The 19,530-nt window shown below is 42.5% G+C and overlaps 1 protein-coding gene across 7 annotated transcripts in view; it reads right to left on the reverse strand.

Moving 5' to 3' along the window:
* The window catches only part of PTPRT (protein tyrosine phosphatase receptor type T), a 325,072-nt gene that overhangs the window by 88,444 nt on the left and 217,098 nt on the right, over positions 1–19,530 (reverse strand). For all 7 annotated transcript variants that reach the window (XM_066586082.1, XM_066586080.1, XM_066586079.1 and 4 more), the window contains exons 8-11: positions 1,221–1,517; positions 680–789; positions 304–505; positions 80–182 (exon numbers count right to left, since the gene is read on the reverse strand). In XM_066586082.1, the coding sequence (XP_066442179.1) occupies positions 80–182; positions 304–505; positions 680–789; positions 1,221–1,517 (712 nt within the window). The remainder of the gene's footprint in view (positions 1–79; positions 183–303; positions 506–679; positions 790–1,220; positions 1,518–19,530) is intronic.

A 19,530-nucleotide genomic window follows, 5' to 3' on the forward strand; every position in this document is an offset into this window, starting at 1 on the left:
TAGTAAGATAAGTCAAAGTATGGATCAATTGTCCACTTAAGCCTACTGGATATGTGAAGTGATTGGATGATTAATTTACCTTACAGGAGCCCCCCGAGATTGCGCTGGTTTCAACCAAACTGTAATTGTGGTTTCCGTCTCATTCAAAGGGGCCTCAGCTTCTGAATCAGTGAGAGAAGGAGCTGTGAGGACAGTTCATAGAGAGAGTTTGTTAGAGTGTAGAGACTATGCTAGGAGCAAAAACTGGGCAAATACCGAGAAAATAGATCAAGTAAAAATCGTAGAAAAAAAATTGTTCCGAACCTGCAATTTTGGTAGCAATGCGGGTTGTGACGGGTGGTCCAAAGCCCTTGCTAGTACTTGCTCTTATAGTAAATGAGTAGGTTGAACCAGGATACAACCCAACAAACAGATGATGAGTCTCGTTACGCAGTTTGAAGATCCGACCTTTTTGATTTGCCAGCTCTGCACTTGGATCTAGAGAGCCTACAGCCTTGTAGGAGATCTGGGTGAAGAAGATGCATGAAAGTAGATATGTTATAGCACATAGGCATACTTTGTATGTAGTGGAAACCTAAAAATGTGTGATAATGGCTGACATATTTTATACAAACGGTGAGCATGTGTTTTCATTAGAGAAGTGTAGAAGAACTGTTGGCAATGGCCACTCGCCTGGTACCTCATACATGGAGATGACCCCATTTGTCTCATTGGGAGCTTTCCACTGTAGGTAAATCTTTTCCTCAAAAGGTCCCCCTTGTATGGACTCCAAAGGAATAGGACCGGGCACTGAAAAGAACAGATAGTTTCTGTTAATAATTACCAGTAAGATACTTGTAACATAGTATGTAAGGCCGAATGAAGACAATGTCCATCTAGTTCAGCCTGTTTATCCTCCTATGTTGTTGATCCAGAGGAAGGCAAAAAACCCCAAGAGGCAGGAGCTAATTAGCTCATTTGGGGGAAAATTCCTTCTCGACTCCCTAATGGCAATCAGACTGTTCCCTGGATCAACCCCTAATAGTTCCTACCTGCCTGTATACCCGGACTAACAATTAACGGTTAAGATACTTGTGTATCTTAAACATGTATATTACATTTCCTATGGGTATTGACAATACACACTTTACATATCTCCAAATCAATGCAAACTACTAACAACGTGTACATCACAAATCCGTCTTTGGGTAAAAAAAATGTGTATTATGGCTACTACTTACCATCCTCCTCGGTGTGTACTACAACCTCCCCACTCTCCATTCTCCCTTCAGGGTTGCTGAGTGCAAGTCGCAGGTACACAGCGGTGTGAGGCCGTAAACCTCGCAAGGTGTAATGACTTGAAGTCAGAATGAGCTCCTCAGCTTCCACTCGTTCTTCTCCTAGTTGGTAGCTATAGTGTAGTGTTAAATTATAGCTATGACATCGAGTTACGGTGTAGCCAAAAGGTTCCCATTGCAGGGTCAGCTGACGGGCCCGGATATCTACCAATTCCACGTTCTGAGGCCCATGCACAGGCTCTGTGAATAGAAAACATTTCACATTTATCAGCTTCAAGCAAATGGAAAATATTTTCAGGTAGCAGTTTCACGCCTTTAAGAGCTATGTAAACACCTCAGCCTTGCAGGTTTGTTGTTCCTGAGATAGAGGCAGAATAAAGTAAAGGGCTTAAGGATTTTGGTTTTGAGACAAAATTTTGTCCAAGAGGGAGAAGTTATACTCCCTGCTTTTGGTCTTCTGTGCTGATGCCCTTCTTAAGTTTCAGTTCTAGGAGCTTTTTTTCAAGCTGGCCGACATAATTTCAGGCTACTTAATCCCCACAGTAGTATTAGACTACCACTGCACTATATCTGCTATCTGATTAGCCAGCACTGCTCACATGATCAGTGTTGCCAAATCAGAAAGTAGTGTGCAGTGTGCATGAGGTAGCTAGAAAATTGCAGTGGCCATCTTGGACAGTAGGACACAAGATCCCAAACTGGTGTATCACAGGGACATTGGCAGGGAAGAACGACAACAGGTAATATACCCTCTCTCCTTTGTTCCCACGACAGACTTTTGTCTTGAAATTTAAAGGTCAGGAATTACAGCTCAGCTCCGTTGAAGAGAATGGGCTGAAAGGCAGTAAAGCATACAATCTGTGCACAGGTGAGACATCGTTTTTGGAAGAAAGAAGCAATGTTTTTCCAATCCTGCACAACCCCTTTATTTTTTATTTTGTCCAATTCCTTTCTCTAATAGCAAATGGAACTCATACATGAGACTTTAAGGGGTTGTCCAGGCTTAGAAAAACATGGCTGCTTTCTTCCAAACAGCGCCACCCTTGTTCATGGGTCTAGTTCTGCAGCTCAACTCCCATTCACTTCAATGGAGCTGAGCTACAATACCACAATCAACCCTATGGACAAAAGGTGGCTTTCTGTATGGAAGAAAGCACTCATATTTTTCTAACCCTGGACAACCCCTTTACAGGAAGAGCGATGCTCGCTCGAGTAAATGCTTTATCCGAGCATGCTCGCTCATCTCTAGTGACCACTGCTCCATTCACTTCTATGGTATTAACAAGTGAATCTCTTGGCTATCTCTATAAGCATTGGATGGAGTGTTGGTCTTGCATACGCGCCATACTCCATTCACTAGGGGGACTTGTGAGTCCTGGGGACTCCCAACAGTTGGATGCCCTGCAATCATACATTTACCAATGCTTTTGGTGGAATAACCCCTCTAAGAGAAAAAAAGTTGGCTTCTAGTTCCATTCTTCGTATATAGGCCTCATAGTCCTGCTTTGATGGTAGCTACTGTCAATACGGTTTGCAAAAAAAAAAAATTACCTTCACTTTTTGCAATTCAGAGACTAAAGGACACCACAAAATCCACAAGTAATACATGCAGGATTATTCAATGCTATAACCAGATTTATGAATATTTGCAATGCTGAAACTTCTCTATTATTACTGTCTGAAGAAACCCAAGGCTCAGTATCAAGTCACTGAGATCAAGCTTCTCTGAACACTACTAATAAAGCGTATTCATTGTACTGTAGTATGAAAACTATGAAACTTTTTAATATACTTTGTGTTTCAATTCCCCTCCATTTTTAAGCGCTCTGCAGGTAAGGTTGCCATATTTCTAACAAAATATACTGGTCAAGGTAAAAGGGGATTTGGATTGGAGGAGTGGCTTTGGGGCATGGCTTAACAAAGAGTTTGATTTGCCACCAATTGTTTATTCACATTTTGTGGTGTTTAAAAAAAAAAAAAAAAATTCTACTGAAATTCATCAACTGCGCCATGTAGGGATATGTTATAGATTGCTCAATAAGTAGTATTAAGTGAACCAAAACAGTAGAACCATGTTTTGGGTTAAACTTTGTAAAAGTTCATTTTAGTGAGAACCCAAACCTCAGCAGTTCGTATACTATCAACCGAACCAGAAGGAAAAAGAAGAAAAAGGAATGAGAAAAAGAAAAAAGATGCTTCTTACATATTTTTATTCATTAACTTTGCATTAAAAACAGCTCTACAGTAGTTAGATACATTTCTAGGTGACCTAAGAGTGTACTACGCAATTTTTATGGCCCTTAGACAGCCTTATACACCAGTTTTAGGGTATTGGTGATGTTTCCATTTGGTTCAAACTAATTTGGACCGAACCAAAATTTTGGCAAAAATTTGGCAAATCAGTCAAACCGAACATTACAAAAGCTCGCTCTTCACTATTGATAATCATTAGAGATGAGCGAGTATACTCGCTAAGGCACATTACTCGAGCGAGTAGTGCCTTAGCCGAGTATCTCCCCGCTCGTCTCTAAAGATTCAGGGGGCGGCGCGGGTGACCCGTGAGTTGCGGCGGGGAGCGGGAGGGGGGGGGGGAGAGAGGGAGAGAGAGATCTCCCCTCCGTTCCTCCTTGCTCTGCCCCACCACTCCCCACCGGCCCCCGAATCTTTAGAGACGAGCGGGGAGATACTCGGCTAAGGCACTACTCACTCGAGTAATGTGCTTAGCGAGTATACTCGCTCATCTCTAATAATCATGTTACAAGTTTCACGACCAAACACAAGCAGTTTTAAGGTCAAGGATGTTTATTCACGTTGCAGTACTTTGAAAATGATTCGAAATGTCACTACAACTAATTACTTTGAAATCATTCACTGTTAGTAGCAGGGCTCGTCACTTGAAGCACCCATTACTGACTCACTCTCAGTCTCTGACACACAAACATACACTAGTTAAAGCAATCTGTCTGGCTCTGCCTGCCCCCTTCCAGCCACTAGTACCATTGTGCCCAATAGTACATGATCAAAGCTGCTTTCAATAAATTAGCAGGCACTAATGGGGCTGGTAGAAATTAAATAGCATCACTGGCCGGTATTAATACTGACCGGGCATATACCAGTCAGGTGACTGTCAGTGAATGGAAATAGTATTGCCCACATCCAAAGGCTGTGAATTTATAAATAGAGATGAGCGATTGGCTCGTTTAGGGCAATTACTCGAATGAGTATTGCTTTTTTCGAGTAACTGCCTACTCGGGCGAAAGGATTCGGGGGGCGCCGGGGGTGAGTGGGGAGTTGCAGGGGAGAGTGGGGGAGGGGGAGAGAGAGCTTCCTCCTGCTACCACCTGCTCCACCCCACTGCCCCCCGCTCCCTGGCGCCCCCCGAATCTTTTCGCCCGAGTAGGCAGTTACTCGAAAAAAAGTGATACTCGTTCGAGAAATTGCTCTAAACGAGCACGTTCGCTCATCTGTATTAGTAAACATTCAAATGACTCGGCTGCTGTTCTCATGAAGTGTATCAGAGCTTTATCAGTTGAATATGATCAGGATTAGAGATTAGTGAACCTTTCACTAATTAGTGGTGGTTGTCATCTCTCAATGGATGCAGCTCAATGGTTAGCACTATTGCCTTGCAGTGCTGGGGTCTTAGGTTCAAATCTGCATGGAATGCCATGCAGATGTTGTCCTTGGTCAGATCCCCATCTAGGACCTCAAGGCAACAGTGCTAGCCACTGAGCCACCATACATCCACCTTCTACGGAGGAGGAGAAGAACAAGAAGACGAAACACAAAGAGAACATACAAACTGTTGTCCGTGGTCAGATTTGAACCTAGGACTCCATCTTCCTCATCCTTCTCCAGAAAAGAAGAAAGTAAAGAAAAAGGAGATAAGAAAAGGAGGAGGAAAGAAAAAAGAGAGGAGAAGATCTACTCCTGCTTCTCCACCATCACCACAAGTCTAAACAGTGTTCAATATTAGTTTTAGGCGTTTTTATGAACTTTCGGCTCAGCTGACCCTACCGCCAGAGGATTAGATTCTCGCCAAATTGAACTTTTAGTAAAGTTGACCCGAATTTTAGTTACACAAGTTCGGTTCGCTCATCTCTAATCAGGATGGGTTTTGCAGCCTCTGGATGTAAATAAGAATGTTTTCCTCCACTGACAGGAAATTTAGCAGTAAAACTGAAACATAAAGTTTTTTATGAAGTTTCATAACTTTTCATTCTGCAATAAATGAATAATTTTATATAAAACTGAAATTCATTTTTGGTAGGTATAGAGGTAAAATCCTTCCTCACTCCCAATGCAGGGGTGCAATACGAAAATTATGCACCAAATGCGAATGTATTAATCCACTCTGAACCCCTATCCTCCTAGTGATGACAATTGCCATCCAGGAATCGGATCTGTGTAACCCAAGTGCATTGGTGTAAAACAAGAATGTCATCAACCAGAGGCGTAACTTGAAGCTCCCAGGCCCCGATGCAAAACTTGCAACAGGGCCCCCAACTATAATGCTTTACTTATAGTACTCGGTTCCATATATAGAGAAGAGAGGCCTTATGGGCCCCCCAAGGCTCCTGGGCCCGGGTGCAACCGCATCCCCTGCATCCTCTATAGTTACGCCCCTGTCATCAACTTTAGATTAATTTGACCACAAAATCGCCCATTGGATTAGCCAAATTACTCTTGTGTCTTTGGACGCCTTTAGCTTCATATATAGATAGCATGCAGTTATTTTTGCCTGTGTAACTTTTGCTCTCTCCTCTTTGTACAGTATAATCATCAATCCCTGGCATTTTTCACCCAGGATCTACAGTACACGTCAACCTCATCCTGTCTTGTTATTCTTCCTTATTCCTATTCTTCGTCCTATCTCACTCTCAGTCATCTCTGTTGCCCCTATTCTGTGCCATCCCCCCCTGTGCCCATGTTAGAGCTGAATGACAGGCTACATGGTTGTTATCATGCAGCAGGGGGCTTACGACTGGTGCCAGCTCCCCCGTGAGATGTGTCAGACTGGCTATGTCACTCATACAGCCTGGCGTCTTGCTCCTCTGCCAGGACCTGCCACTTGTGCTGTCACTTACGCTCCGGGACACACTGCTTGTCCTTATTACTAAGCTATGAGTTACGGATCATTCACCCCACTGGAGACCATGTAATTCCCCTTTTAACCTTTTCGCTGCTGTTATATAGGTACGGCACACCAATAATTAAGGCAATGGCTGCAAAGAACATGTATTAGGGCATTGAGTGATATGAAATTTTTTCGGCAAGGTGATTATTTGGCTAGTTATTATATCAGACAAATTCAGGGCTTGAGATCTCATTATTAGACTATTACCCTGCAAACCACTGATTAGAAGAAATGAGCCACTTGTCGTCTAGGACAGATTTGTCTGTTGTTAAGAAAGTTGTGCGCTTGTAAGATCCTACTTCTTACTAATAATGTATTTGCCGGAGTGCTTTTCTTTTTCTTTTATGTTGGACTATGGAAAAAAAATAAAATTACTGATTATTATCTACCAACAGAGTAATACTTTATTTATTGCCTTTGGTAACAGCAGATGCGGGAAAGGTTACAGGAACTGTCGAACATCCACTGGGATTCACATAGATTGTGAGTTATCTGTTATATCGGATTTACCATTAAATAGAGCACTTCGGTCCCAATAGCCTACAGAGGGTCATGTTGCAATACTTTCCAGCTACCCATTTTATGATCAAAGTGGTATCCTGTAGTAGACTGTATTACAGCTCTTTGCGAGCAGGAATGGGGTCAGATTCTGTCCTGTGAGATCAGGAAAGGTTCTTCCAAAGATGTTTTGGGAATAGAGAACAAATCTAGCCGTTGGCATCAAATATACATCTCAAGCATGGAGCACTGATGTAGTCATGTGCACAAAGTTTAGTCACTGAACGATTAAAAGTTATGCAACTTTCTAAAATACTTTGGACCTGATATATAGTCCTGTTGAACATGACCAAGTAGAGTTCTTCACCTCTGAATGTTTCCATTAACCACTTGAGTGGCACGCCCGGAAATTTTCCGGGACGAGCTCCACTGCTCATAGCGACATAGCCCGGAAGATTTCCGGGCTATGTATCACTACGGGAGCTGCAGAGCACAATGCCACAAGCTGTGACATTGTGCTCTGCCTGCACAGACCCACAGAGAACAAAGCAAGGACTTTGAAAAACCGGCAGAAGATATTGCCGATCTGCCGGCAATCTCCTGCTTCTAAGTCTCCTGCTTTGTTTACAGGTTGCCATAGAGACCATCGGCTTGTCAGAAGCAAGCCGATGGTCTCTGTGGCAGGGAGAGCTTGGTGCTTGGCTGTTAGAGGACAGCTAGGTACGAGCTCTTACAGCAGAGATCAGAGAAAACCTCCGATCTCTGCTGTGTTAACCCTTTACATGCTGCAGTCTATGTGACTGCAGCATGTAAAGGGCTGTCACTGCAGCATGTAAAGGGCTGTCACCATCGGACCCCCAGAATGTGATCAGGGGGTCCTGATGGGTCCCTGTGGAAGTCCCCTAAAGGGACAAAAAAAAAGTAAAAAAAAAGCAAAAGTAAAAAAATTATTTAAAAAAATAATAAACACTTGTCTCCCTTTACTTTGTAAAAAATCAAAAATCAAATCACACATGGGGTATCCATGCGTCGTAATGACCCAGAGAAGGAAGTTAATACATTATTTAACCCCTTAATGACATGGCCCCTTTTTTTCTTTTTTCCTCATTTCTTTTTTTCCTCCCCCCTGTTTAAAAAATCACAACTTGTCCCGCAAAAAACAAGCCCTTATATGGCCATGTTAATGGAAAAATGAAAAAGTTATGGCTCTTAAGACGCAACTGCAAAATTAGTTGAAATTCAATGATTAGACCATTTTAGAAAACCTGCCCTGGTGGGTCTGACAGGGTGGTAGGAAACCCGCCACTCAAGGGGTTAAACGGCCACTCCGGTGAACTTTGTTTCATTCATTATGTAGATAGTTGGCTATTACCGTGTTATCCCCAATAATAAGATCTACCCCGATTTTCGGGGAGGCTTGAAATATAAGCCCTCCGCTGAAAATAAGCCCTAGCTAACCTGCATTAAAAAACAAATCAACACTCACCTGAAGAAGAAGCTGAGATGTCAGAGCAGAGGACACTGCAGCTTGCCGCAGCACCGCCAGGGACCATTGCGAGGCATGGGGATGCTGCGGACCAGGTGAGTATAAGCCCCCCCAAACACCCCCCACGAAAATAAGATACTGTGCTTCTTTTGGGGCAAAAAATAACATAAAACAGTGTCTTATGTTTGGGGAAACACAGTATTACCTTGGTTAGTTATTCCTTTCTATCTAAAACTTCCAAGAGTTCTTCTCTTCAGCTGCGTCATGAGATCCCATTCTGATCACCTAGGAATTACTTGGCTTTATGTTTTTTCAAGAAGTCAGTTTTTCAGTTGACATTATTACTGTGTGGTGATATTACATGGACCCTACCACACAATCTCTTTATAGTCAAGCATAAACTCAAATCACAGTTACTTCCAATGATTAGAAGCTTCTGTCACACGATTAGGGTGCCTACCCACTTGCGATTTTTTTTCCTGTGATGTTTTGCGTTTTTTCTCAAGAGCAATTAGTATAGAATGTGTTCTTGTCCATCTGGGTTTTTTTTTCCGTTTCGTGGTTTTTTTTCACATAGGAACTGTCAGTTGCATATGTCTCCTTATTTTTCTCTTAATGCACCCATGATTGTCAATGGAGGGCTGCAAAAAACGCTGCGTTTTCGCGCATTTTTTGCGCGTTTTCCGCGCCATTTTCGCGCGTTTTTTGCAGCCCTCCATTGACAATCATGGGTGCATTAAGAGAAAAATAAGGAGACATATGCAACTGACAGTTCCTATGTGAAAAAACCCCACGAAACGGAAAAAAAACCCCAGATGGACAAGAACACATTCTATACTAATTGCTCTTGAGAAAAAATGCAAAACATCGCAGGAAAAAAAATCGCAAGTGGGTAGGCACCCTTATAGTGAAGGAGATCACAGCTCATGCTCCTGACTGTATAATTAATGGTCTGTAGTTTATTTAGGTGAATATATAACAGTATCCTCCCAGAAGGCAGAGATGGTACTGGCTCTAGCTGGTCATGTGATGCTGTGCTGATGCAGCCTAGGAGTGGTGGCATGGCATAGAGAAAGTGAGCAGAAAAAAATCTCAGCATCAAGATGGTGCCTGATGCATATCAGACAAGAGGCTGCACTGCATGGAAGTGGCGGCAATATACATAGGAGACGTCCAGAGCGTGACAGGCAAACAGGTGAGGGGGCAGAGATGGAAATATGTGTTGTCACTAGAGTGTTTCTTAGCGAACAACATGCAGGGATCTTGATGTGAAAGGTTCATAACACTTTTAGTTGTTTTTTTGTGCTATACCTATTTTGTACTCCTTTTATTTTTTTACACTTTTTCTTATGGCAGAAAGTTTTCAGTTTGGGAGTGTGATCTAATTTGTCAACCAGACTATGCCAGTAAAGGACCATTTACATGTGTAGTGTTCCTCCTTGAAGGAGTCCAGATCCAAAAAATTGCAAGTCATTTGATGTTTGTCTAAAGGACCTTTCACACAGGCTGATGTAAAGTGTATGGGAAGGGGGGGGGGGGGGGGTGAGGAGGGTTTAACATCCATTAATACAATCATCTGGGCACCATAAAGTTTCCATAATGTCAATAGCACATTACCTGTTTACACGTTATGGGCTGCTGCCGAAAATCAATTATTTTTTGACTGTAAAAAGATGTGATAAACCTTGAAATGAGAGTTTATTTGCTTGTTGGCTGATCTATGCCTTGTTTACACAGGATGGTAATGAGGAACGCATATTGTTCAACCAATTATCAGCCTGTGTAAAAGGCCTTTAAAGGACCTTTTATACAGGCAGAATTGGTCCACAACATGTAGTGGAAATTATAAATGTGGCAATCTGCAATAAAATCTGCATGTCTAAATGTGAAATTGCTGCCAAAATTAAGCCATTTTCAATTCTGCATCAAAATCCACCTTTAGACATGCAGATTTTGGTGCAGAGTTTTCCGCACTGCGACAAATTACCCAGGACTGTGACTATAATAAGGGTGCATCCTCTTATTAGAAGGTTTCTACACCGGCATAGAAGGGGGTTCTTTACTGTAAGAGCAGTGAGATTCTGGAACTCCCTGCCTGAGGACGCGGTGATGGCAAATTCACTAACAGAGTTCCAGTGGGGCCTGAACGCCTTTCTTAAGCAATACAATATTATATGTTATAATCATTAATAACCTTAGAAGGATCAGTTATCTGGGGATTATTCTAATTGCCATATTGGAGTCTGGAAGGATTTTTTTTCCTTAAATGGAGAAAACTGGTTTCTACTTAATTGAGGTTTCTTCTGCCTTCTTCTGGATCAATCTTTTTTCAGCCTCACACACTATGTCACTATGTAAATTCTGCTGTGTGTTGCCCATGTGAAAGGTCCCTAAACCCAGTAGCTGATTATATAAGGGTTTTCAATGTCCATGTAGCAATTCTTGAGTGCATTTAACAATTTGGCAATAGTCAGAAAAATTGTACCAATTTTAATGGAAAATTGTAGGTAAAATTAGTATTTTTCTGATTTTATACATTATTATTTGCTAACAATTTAATGCCTCAAATATCTAACATAAAAGATAAAGTTGGGACAAGAGCTAACAAAAGGAGAGCTGAAAATGATAAAACCCAGGATTGAACTGCATTTCTGAGAGTAAACATGGCGCAGACCGGGGATGTTGTGAGATGATGATGGGACACTAATGATGATGGGACACTAATTGACCATCATCGTGACGTATAAGGGCTCAGTCACACGGGCGCATCCGGGCGCTTTCTTCCTCCACGAAGAAGATGGCCGCACCTGCATTGCGGACGATTCTCCGCACCACCGGCAGAAAGAACACATGACTGGCTCCATTGCTGGTCATGTGTTCTTTCTTCCGGCACTGCGGAGAGTCGTCCGCAATGCAGGTGCGGCCGTCTTCTTCGTGGAGGAAGAAGGGCACATCGGCGCCCAGATGCGCCCGTGTGACTGAGCCCTTGTGGTGTTTTCACGCTAGAATCCACATCAAAATCTGCACCAATTAATTTGGTGTGGATTTTCCATAAATTTGCTGTGGATTTTGAATCCACTTCTGGATTTTATTTAAAAAACTGCATGAAAAACTTGTGTGCAAAACCACCTCAAGGTTGGTTTCCCACACAGGTTTTCATGGTAGTTTTTCATGCAGTATTTCTTTTAACCAAAGTCAGAAGTAGCTTCAAAAGAAATGGCGAATATAAAGGAAGGACTTATATTTCTTCTTCCTCCTGAATCCACTTCAGACTTTGGCTTAACTACACCGAAAACCAGCGCACAAAACCTGCATGTCAAAACCCCTGCAGAGTGGATTTACGAATAGTGTATATTTACTCCACAGACAAATCCGCCACAAAATCCACATCTTACATGCGGATTGTGATACAGACTTGTGGATTTGCAGGGGACTTTGCCCTCCTGCAAATACACAGCAATTCGATATCAAAATCTCCCGTAAGACACCTGGATTTTGTGGTGGATTTGTCCATAGCGTAACATTACTCCACACGTGAATCCACCCTGAGTTTCGTAGTGGGGTGTTCTTTAGCATCTCAGGACATGGACTTGATTGTTGAGTTGAGCGTTTTACCATGTTAGAAGAGACATGAATCGTACATTTTTTTACTTGTAGATTACAGATACAACTAGAGATGAGCGAGTATACTGGCTAAGGGCAATTACTAGATCGAGCATTGCCCTTAGCGAGTACCTGCCCACTCGGAAGAAAAGATTTGGCTGCCGGCGGCGGGCAAGGAGCGGCGGGGGAGAGCAGGGAGGAACGGAGGGGAGATCTCTCTCTCCCTCTCTACCCCCCCCGCTCCCCCCTGCTCACCGCCGCAACTCACCTCTCACCTGCGCCGGCAGCCGAACCTTTTCTTCCGAGCGGGCAGGTACTCGCTAAGGGCAATGCTCGATCGAGTAATTGCCCTTAGCCAGTATGCTCGCTCATCTCTAGATACGACCTTTCAAGACAGCAAAATATGACTAATGCGCATAACTTCATAACTTGCATCGCCAGCCAGAAAGACTTTGGAGTTGCAATTATCTCATTCTTTGACAAGTTTGAAAATGAAGAGGGATAACGTCTAGCAATTTGTTTACAGGTTCAGTATAATCCCCGTAGTTAATTTTAGTGACGACAAGTCCATTTTAATTACCCTCAGCTTCATTTGTGGATTATTTGTAATGTTTTAATCTAGCCGTATGGACTTCATGTTGCTCACATCTGGCTAAGGCTTGATACAGTACATAATTATAGTCTATGCTGTGAAAGGGGTGTGAAGAAGAACGCTATTTTAGTTGCTGCCTCAGGAAGCAAAAGTACTAGTCCGAAAGTCATTTGCACTTCTAGTAAGGCTAATCAGAAATCTGGGATATCGGCTGGTTGGCGAAAATGCTTGCACCTTAATTAAACATGTTAATTCATTGCCGGATGCGATATGACACTACTGTAATCTGCGAGGTCACTAGGAGTTTAATATAGTTACTTATATACAAGACGTCCACTATATACAGCTGTGTGCCACCTACATTAAGACAATGGTGGTCATGGATAGACAGAATATTGCCAATTATTGGTAATTATCTTAGATGTATTACTAAGGGGATACAATAGATACAGATCTTTTATGCCTTAGCTCCCATATTTATAGATATGCCTTACATAGTAGTTCTATTGAATGCAATGGACAGCTTAAAAGAAGCTTACTTTATGATGGGTGTATCAGCAGAGCCGTATCCTCCAAAGAGGCGCGAAAGACACAACTGAGTAATTCTGTAAGTAACATACAAAAACTGACTGATCTGGACAGGTAGAAAAGGAAGAGATCATTACTTGCATGCAGCCTAAGTGATAATTAGCCAAGGACAGTTCCAGACTGTTGTTTCAACTTCTAGTTCTAATGCACAGAAGAGCAGCTCTGGAGCACAAGCTGCAGCTCTAACAAGTTTAACATAGTGCAGTCTACTGTAAGTGAAGGGGGGCATTGTAAAGGGTGCATTCATGAAACTTAGATTAACCTAAAGCAGAGTAATTGCCCATAAAAGATCATGTTTCCAAAATGAACTATAACAGAAAAGTTACAGCTGAAATCTGAGGGCAGAACCTCGTGTTTTCTATAAAGCACAATGGTGCGTATTTAGTAACTTTTTAACGCCAGTCTTCTGGCATACAAAAGTAGCCATTTTGGCACACACCAAAATTGTGGCTCTTTTGGCTATTATGCCCATAAAGTGGCTTTAAGGGGCATAGTCATCCATGGCCCATTACAGTTACCATAATGTATGCTTGAAACTGGTGTACATTATAGAAGAAGCTTGTGCCATCTTAGAGCTAGTGTAGATTTCAGTCTGGCACACAAAGATGCCACCAGATGCCACAAATCCTCACACAAGACACAAGCCTCTTAATACATTTCTGGCAGGAGTGTTGGCGCATAGTTCACGTAGACAAGCATGTGAACCGCCAATCTAAAAGTATCTTTACATGGGGCGATTATTGCCTGAATATACCCTTAAAACAGCAATTTTCGGTGATAGCCCGTTTACACCGACCCACCGACAGGGCACTGAGTGAGAAATTACTCAGTAGTCACTACTTGCTTCGTTGAAACACATTGACTACCAAACAACTTTTTGCTCAGTTTACAGGAGTTGTTCAGTCTGTTGCAGTGAATGGGGGCAGGTGGCCATAAGAGATCTCCAACACGCTCCACCGCCATTCACTGAAAGACTATAGTTCCTTATGAAAGCATAGGATCGATAGTTGTTGGGACAAATGTTGGGTGCTTATGGGCCCGACAGTTGTGCCATGTAAAGGTACCATAATTAAATATGCCCAATGTATTCTTTTACTACATACTTGACAACTCTGCTGGTTTATTTGGGGTCTTTGAGAAAGTGGGGGTACTCTGGCTTTAGTTATGGAACCACAGCCAGTATGAGGGTGGGTTAATATAAAGTGCTTTTTGGAAAAAACGCTACTAGAGTTTCTAATGCAGTTTTTTGAGTCAAAGCCAGAGGCTGACTCATGCAAGATGAGAGATATAAAGGAAGGACTTATATTTCTCCTTCCTGTTGAATGCGCTCCTGGCTTTGACTCAAAAAACTGCATGAAAAACTGCAGTAGTGTTTTTTTCCAAAAAGTACTGTGTGAAATCACCTTGAAGTGTGAAAGAAAGAGATTATTCTAAAATTTCCCCAAAATTAACTTCTTCAAAGTTGGCAACTATGCTTACACTGTAACATACTACTAAGAAGAAAGGTTTAAGTACATGTCTATTATAGTATGCCTGCCTACTACAATGATGGCAGCCATTTGATGCCCCTAATGTAATAAAGAAGATTATCTTTCCAAATAACTTGTAATTTTCAAAAATGCAGTATATTATGTTAGGAAGCAGTAACATCATTGAGCTATTATACTAGGATAGTAATAGCAAATAGCAATCTGCCTGTTTTTGAAAAGGATGATGCGTCTGCCATGGTAACAGCTATTTGGATCTCAGTCCGCGTGCTCATATTTAGAAATATATTCAGGAACTGTTCTGTTTTCACCTATTTACTCATAGTTTTTGTAAACTTTTTTTCATAAACTTTTTTCATTTTTACAATGCATAAAAGCAAGGTAATTTTTTAATGGCCTGTCTTCACAAAGCATAGATGATCCTATAATCCTGGGGAGGAGTAATATTATTTGACCCTTTCCAATCCAATTTGTATCCTGGTTTTCCTAGGGGGCTTACTCTTTTTTCTGCCGTTATACAACAGCGCCATCTGCTGGCTAAAGCCAGTACTGCATGAGGTGACATGTTGGATAGGCTCTGACAGCAGAGAAGCTGGCAATATACAGTAAGAGAACCCCGACGGACGTCTTCCAACATCGGAGCTGTACAGCCTTAAATCATAATGTCTTTAGAGGTCAGACAATGGATTGGAAAGGGTTAATGAGATGCTTAGGAATATTTGAGCTAGCATTGGTGACGAATAGTGGGTAGTAATTAGGGCATTCTTTCTTTGTTGAATGAGTGGCTTGAAAATATATAGTAAAATCGGACTTTACAAAAAAAGACACAAATGCTAAGAGAGGACATACAGGATGTCATGGTGGGAGATGTGGATATGCTTTGCCGCAAAACCAATAAGGCTTAGGTCTAGATCTGGGGGCTGTAACTGGGGTTTCACAGTTTTTACCCTTTAACACTTCACTGCACGAAGCCTTCCACCATTACCCCAGAAATAGTCTTGGTTATGAGGTAGCTGATGCAAAGTGATAGAGGTTTAAGTAATGTTATTATGTTATTTCAGCCTATTGTATAACCATGTATGTTATAATTATGTTTTGTTGTGGCCTCCAGCACAATGGCATATTTTGGGGCTTTGTGTTTTCCATGTAATTCCACCGACAGCACATGGCCATAGTATAGCCTTTGAGGCTATGCTCATGGATGTTTTTTCACAACGCCCAATGGTCCGTGTGAAAATATTCATTGCATGTCCTATTACTGTCCATGTCACTGACAAAATGTAGGACATGCTAGGATGCTTTGTCCATGTATATTGGACAGCACATGGTTTGGTGCCCATGTGCTGTCCGATTCGAGTTGTACTCGAGTCTCTTGGGTACAATGCATAGTCATGGCTATTGTGCACATAACTTAAAGCGGCTATACCAAAATTGACTTTATCACCAATCCATAAGATAGACGATAAAACTCTGATCAGTGGGTCTAAGACTCCCACTAATACTGAAAACCGGGGTCCCATGTCCCCTTTCCATCCTACTATTGGCTCGCTGCACCCCTCCGCAGTGAACAGAGGACATTGAATGCAGCGGCAGTTATGGTGCATGGTACAGCTCTATTCATTTTCAAGGGCTAATGGAGACAGATAAGCACTTGCACACGGCTATTTCCATTGGCTCCATTGAAGTGAATGAAGAAGCTCCGCACATGCATGTCCGCTGCTCCAGTCACTGTCCATGTTACGGCAAATTGGGTGCAGCGAGAACGCAGTCATGAGAAAAGGGAGGGGGGAACAGGACTTCCATTTTTGGGGCTGGTGGGGGTCTCCGCTATGAGATCCCCACCAATCAGACGTTTGTCACCTATCCACAGGATAGGTGATTAAAGTCAATTTTGGAATAACCCCTTTAAAGGGTCTCTGTCATCACCTTTGAGCTCATCAACTACACTATGAGTCACAAAGGTGAGGGAACAGGAGGTCTGGGGTCTGCTTTTGATACTCACTGGATCCATTGTTCCACCTACATCTACAAAAACTGCAGCCCTGGTGTAACTACAGGGAATGCAGGGGATGCGATTGCACCCAGGCCCAGGAGCCTTAGGGGGCCCATAAGGCCTCTTTTCTCCATATAGGGAGCCCAGTACTATGAATAAACCATTATAGTTGGGGGCCTTGTTACATGTTTTGCATTGAGGCCCAGGAGCTTCAAGTTTCGCCTCTGCGTTAAGGAAATAAGAGAAGTTGAGGGGCCCCAAGATAAACTTTTACACTTGGGCCCATCAGCCTTAAGCTACGCCCCTGTTTCAAAGTTTGAAAATTAACCCGAACCCCTTGTTCTTTCTCTAATCCTTGCAAAACCTTTTCACAAACTGATCAATTAGTTTGCTCCTATCCAGGCATGTCGCACTGTGAGAATAGAGTTGCTCATTGTCCATAAAGAAAGCCTTCTTCCAGGGGGGCCACATATAAATGCGCACTTACAATAACCCTACGACCCTACTCCTTTCGCTGACCATTTTGCACTTCAGAGCCCCATTGCATACTTAAGATTGTGACAAAGGGGTTAACATCTAAATCCTGCCGTAGCCCTATTTAAATCTACACTGAATGCAGTCGGATCCAAGTCATTTCCGCACATTATCATACACTTTCTGCTTCATTTATTTTGCTCTGTCCCTGGAAAAATTGTGTGTCTTATTTTCAGTGTGATTACATTTTCATCATGACATATTCGCAGCCTCAGACAATGGGGCCGCGGCTCTCTGAGCTGACTCATGGAAGTGGGAGCTATCGAGTACGCAAAGAAAAAAAAAACCTGTCCAGCGCTGAGCGTGCAAGGAATCCTAAACTTGCTAGAGAGAAGAAAAAAAAGGAGAGGCAGGCAGAATAAGGAAAGAGAGGCAGGAAGAAAACAGGCGGAAAAAAAAAGGAGAGCGACTGGAATAAAATAGTAAAAGGAATAAGAAAACAGAGCAAGATAGAAATAAGAATGGAACAGGGCAGCATGAAATTAGAGGGGGGCGAATAAGGACTCTGGAGGATTAGGGAAAGTGACAGAAGACGGGAACTAGAGTAAATACAAGAAGCACATTCCCCATGGAAGACAATGGGGAGAAGACGCTGGCAGCAAGAGGTGCAATAGATCAAAGTGAAGAATGAGTGAAAGCAGAAGTCAAGATAGGGAAATGGAGGGAAGAAAAATGCAGGTCGGTAATGATTTGGCACAAAGGAATTGCTGAATGGGAAGGGAGAGATAAACATGGGAGACTGCGGGCAAGGAAAGAAAAGCGAAGGAGCAAACAGAGAACAGTCATCAACAATAGAGGTTTCAGAAAGGGACAGATAGATGGTTCTGGGAAATGACTCCATGTATAGAGTGACAGATGAGAGACGGGATGAAAAGTGTGAAAGCAAAGAAAGGATTAAAAAGAAACCCAGAGAAATGGAATTCACCTGTGCGAAAGACCTGTGTATGTTAGTAGAGCAGATTGAAGATGCCCACTCTTCTATTGCTGGCCACATCATGCATTATACAAAGCCAGCCTGGCATTGCCCTTGATGTGTGTTTATTCACGGACTGTGTGCTACCCGTCTCTGGCTTCTTTATCTGTACCGAGCAGCTCTGACTCTATGAGAACTGAAGCACAGGCTGGAATCATACTGTTGCAGGTATCCCTTTAATGTCATAAAGACCCGGAGACGGACATCTAATGGAGAGCTTTGATTATATCCCCACAATAAATCTTGTGGGAGAGTAAAGATTCATGCTCATAAATGTATTATGATCCCATACAATGTCCTAGTCCTATGAATAAAGCAGCCACGAGATGCACTGTACCAACAATTTCCATAGGGCACCATATGGCGGTACAAAAGATGCCTCTATAGTACAAAGCTACAATACAAGGAGTTGCTGTACAGTCTCTTATACAAGGGGCTGCTGTGGCCCAAGTTTAATGTTAGCTGATGCCTTCTGCAATGTATTGGTATTGTTATGTCTGACCCGAATGTAACAGTTGCGTCCTAAATGGACAAGTATATACACACTTAGTATAAATGCGGATAATACAAAAATGTATAAAGAAACACTAAACGGGGAATACAGGGAAAATGATCCTAATCCTCTGATATGTGAAGACCGTATCTACCAGCAGAGCGCTCACCCTGATGAGGGCGACCCCTTGTCAGGAACCTGTGGTGACTGACTTTTCCTAGAAGATGACAGGGAACAGCAGCAAGGAGAGATGACATCTAATGAATAATGCATCACCCGAGTGCAGGGAACAAGATGTCAAACATCCAAGATAAATAAATGAGTATCTAGCAGACTTATCCTAACTGAGACACAAGTCAGGAAAAGGAGCCACTGACAGAACCAACATTCAGACAAGAAGCATAACCACTGCCATCTCTGAGGAGGTGCCAGAACAAATATACATAAACTACAGCTGATTGGCTGGCTGGGATAGCACCCCTCAGCCAACCAATCAGTCTATTACCTGGCAGACAAGTGCCCTCATTGGCATCCAGCACTAAAATAAGAGTCCATGCACCAGCATGAGGATCACATGGCCCAGGGCTGGCACAGTGACGTCACCCTGGCCTTGATCCTCACTTGCAGTTGGCCGACTGTGACAGGTATGTTATAGGGCACATTATACTATATTAATCCAGGGATTTATTCCGAATGTCATGTTTGGAGTCAGGAAGGAATTTTTTTCTCCTAATATGTGACAAATAGCATCCGGGTCATGGGGATTTTTTACATTTTTCTGGATCAACACATTAGGGATATAGGGAAGACCCGATGGCCCTTTGTCCTTTTTCAGCCTTATCAACTAGGGTCACATTTTTAAAAAAATA

The sequence above is a fragment of the Eleutherodactylus coqui genome, chromosome 13 (assembly GCF_035609145.1).
Source record: "Eleutherodactylus coqui strain aEleCoq1 chromosome 13, aEleCoq1.hap1, whole genome shotgun sequence".
NCBI classification, from domain to species: domain Eukaryota; kingdom Metazoa; phylum Chordata; class Amphibia; order Anura; family Eleutherodactylidae; genus Eleutherodactylus; species Eleutherodactylus coqui.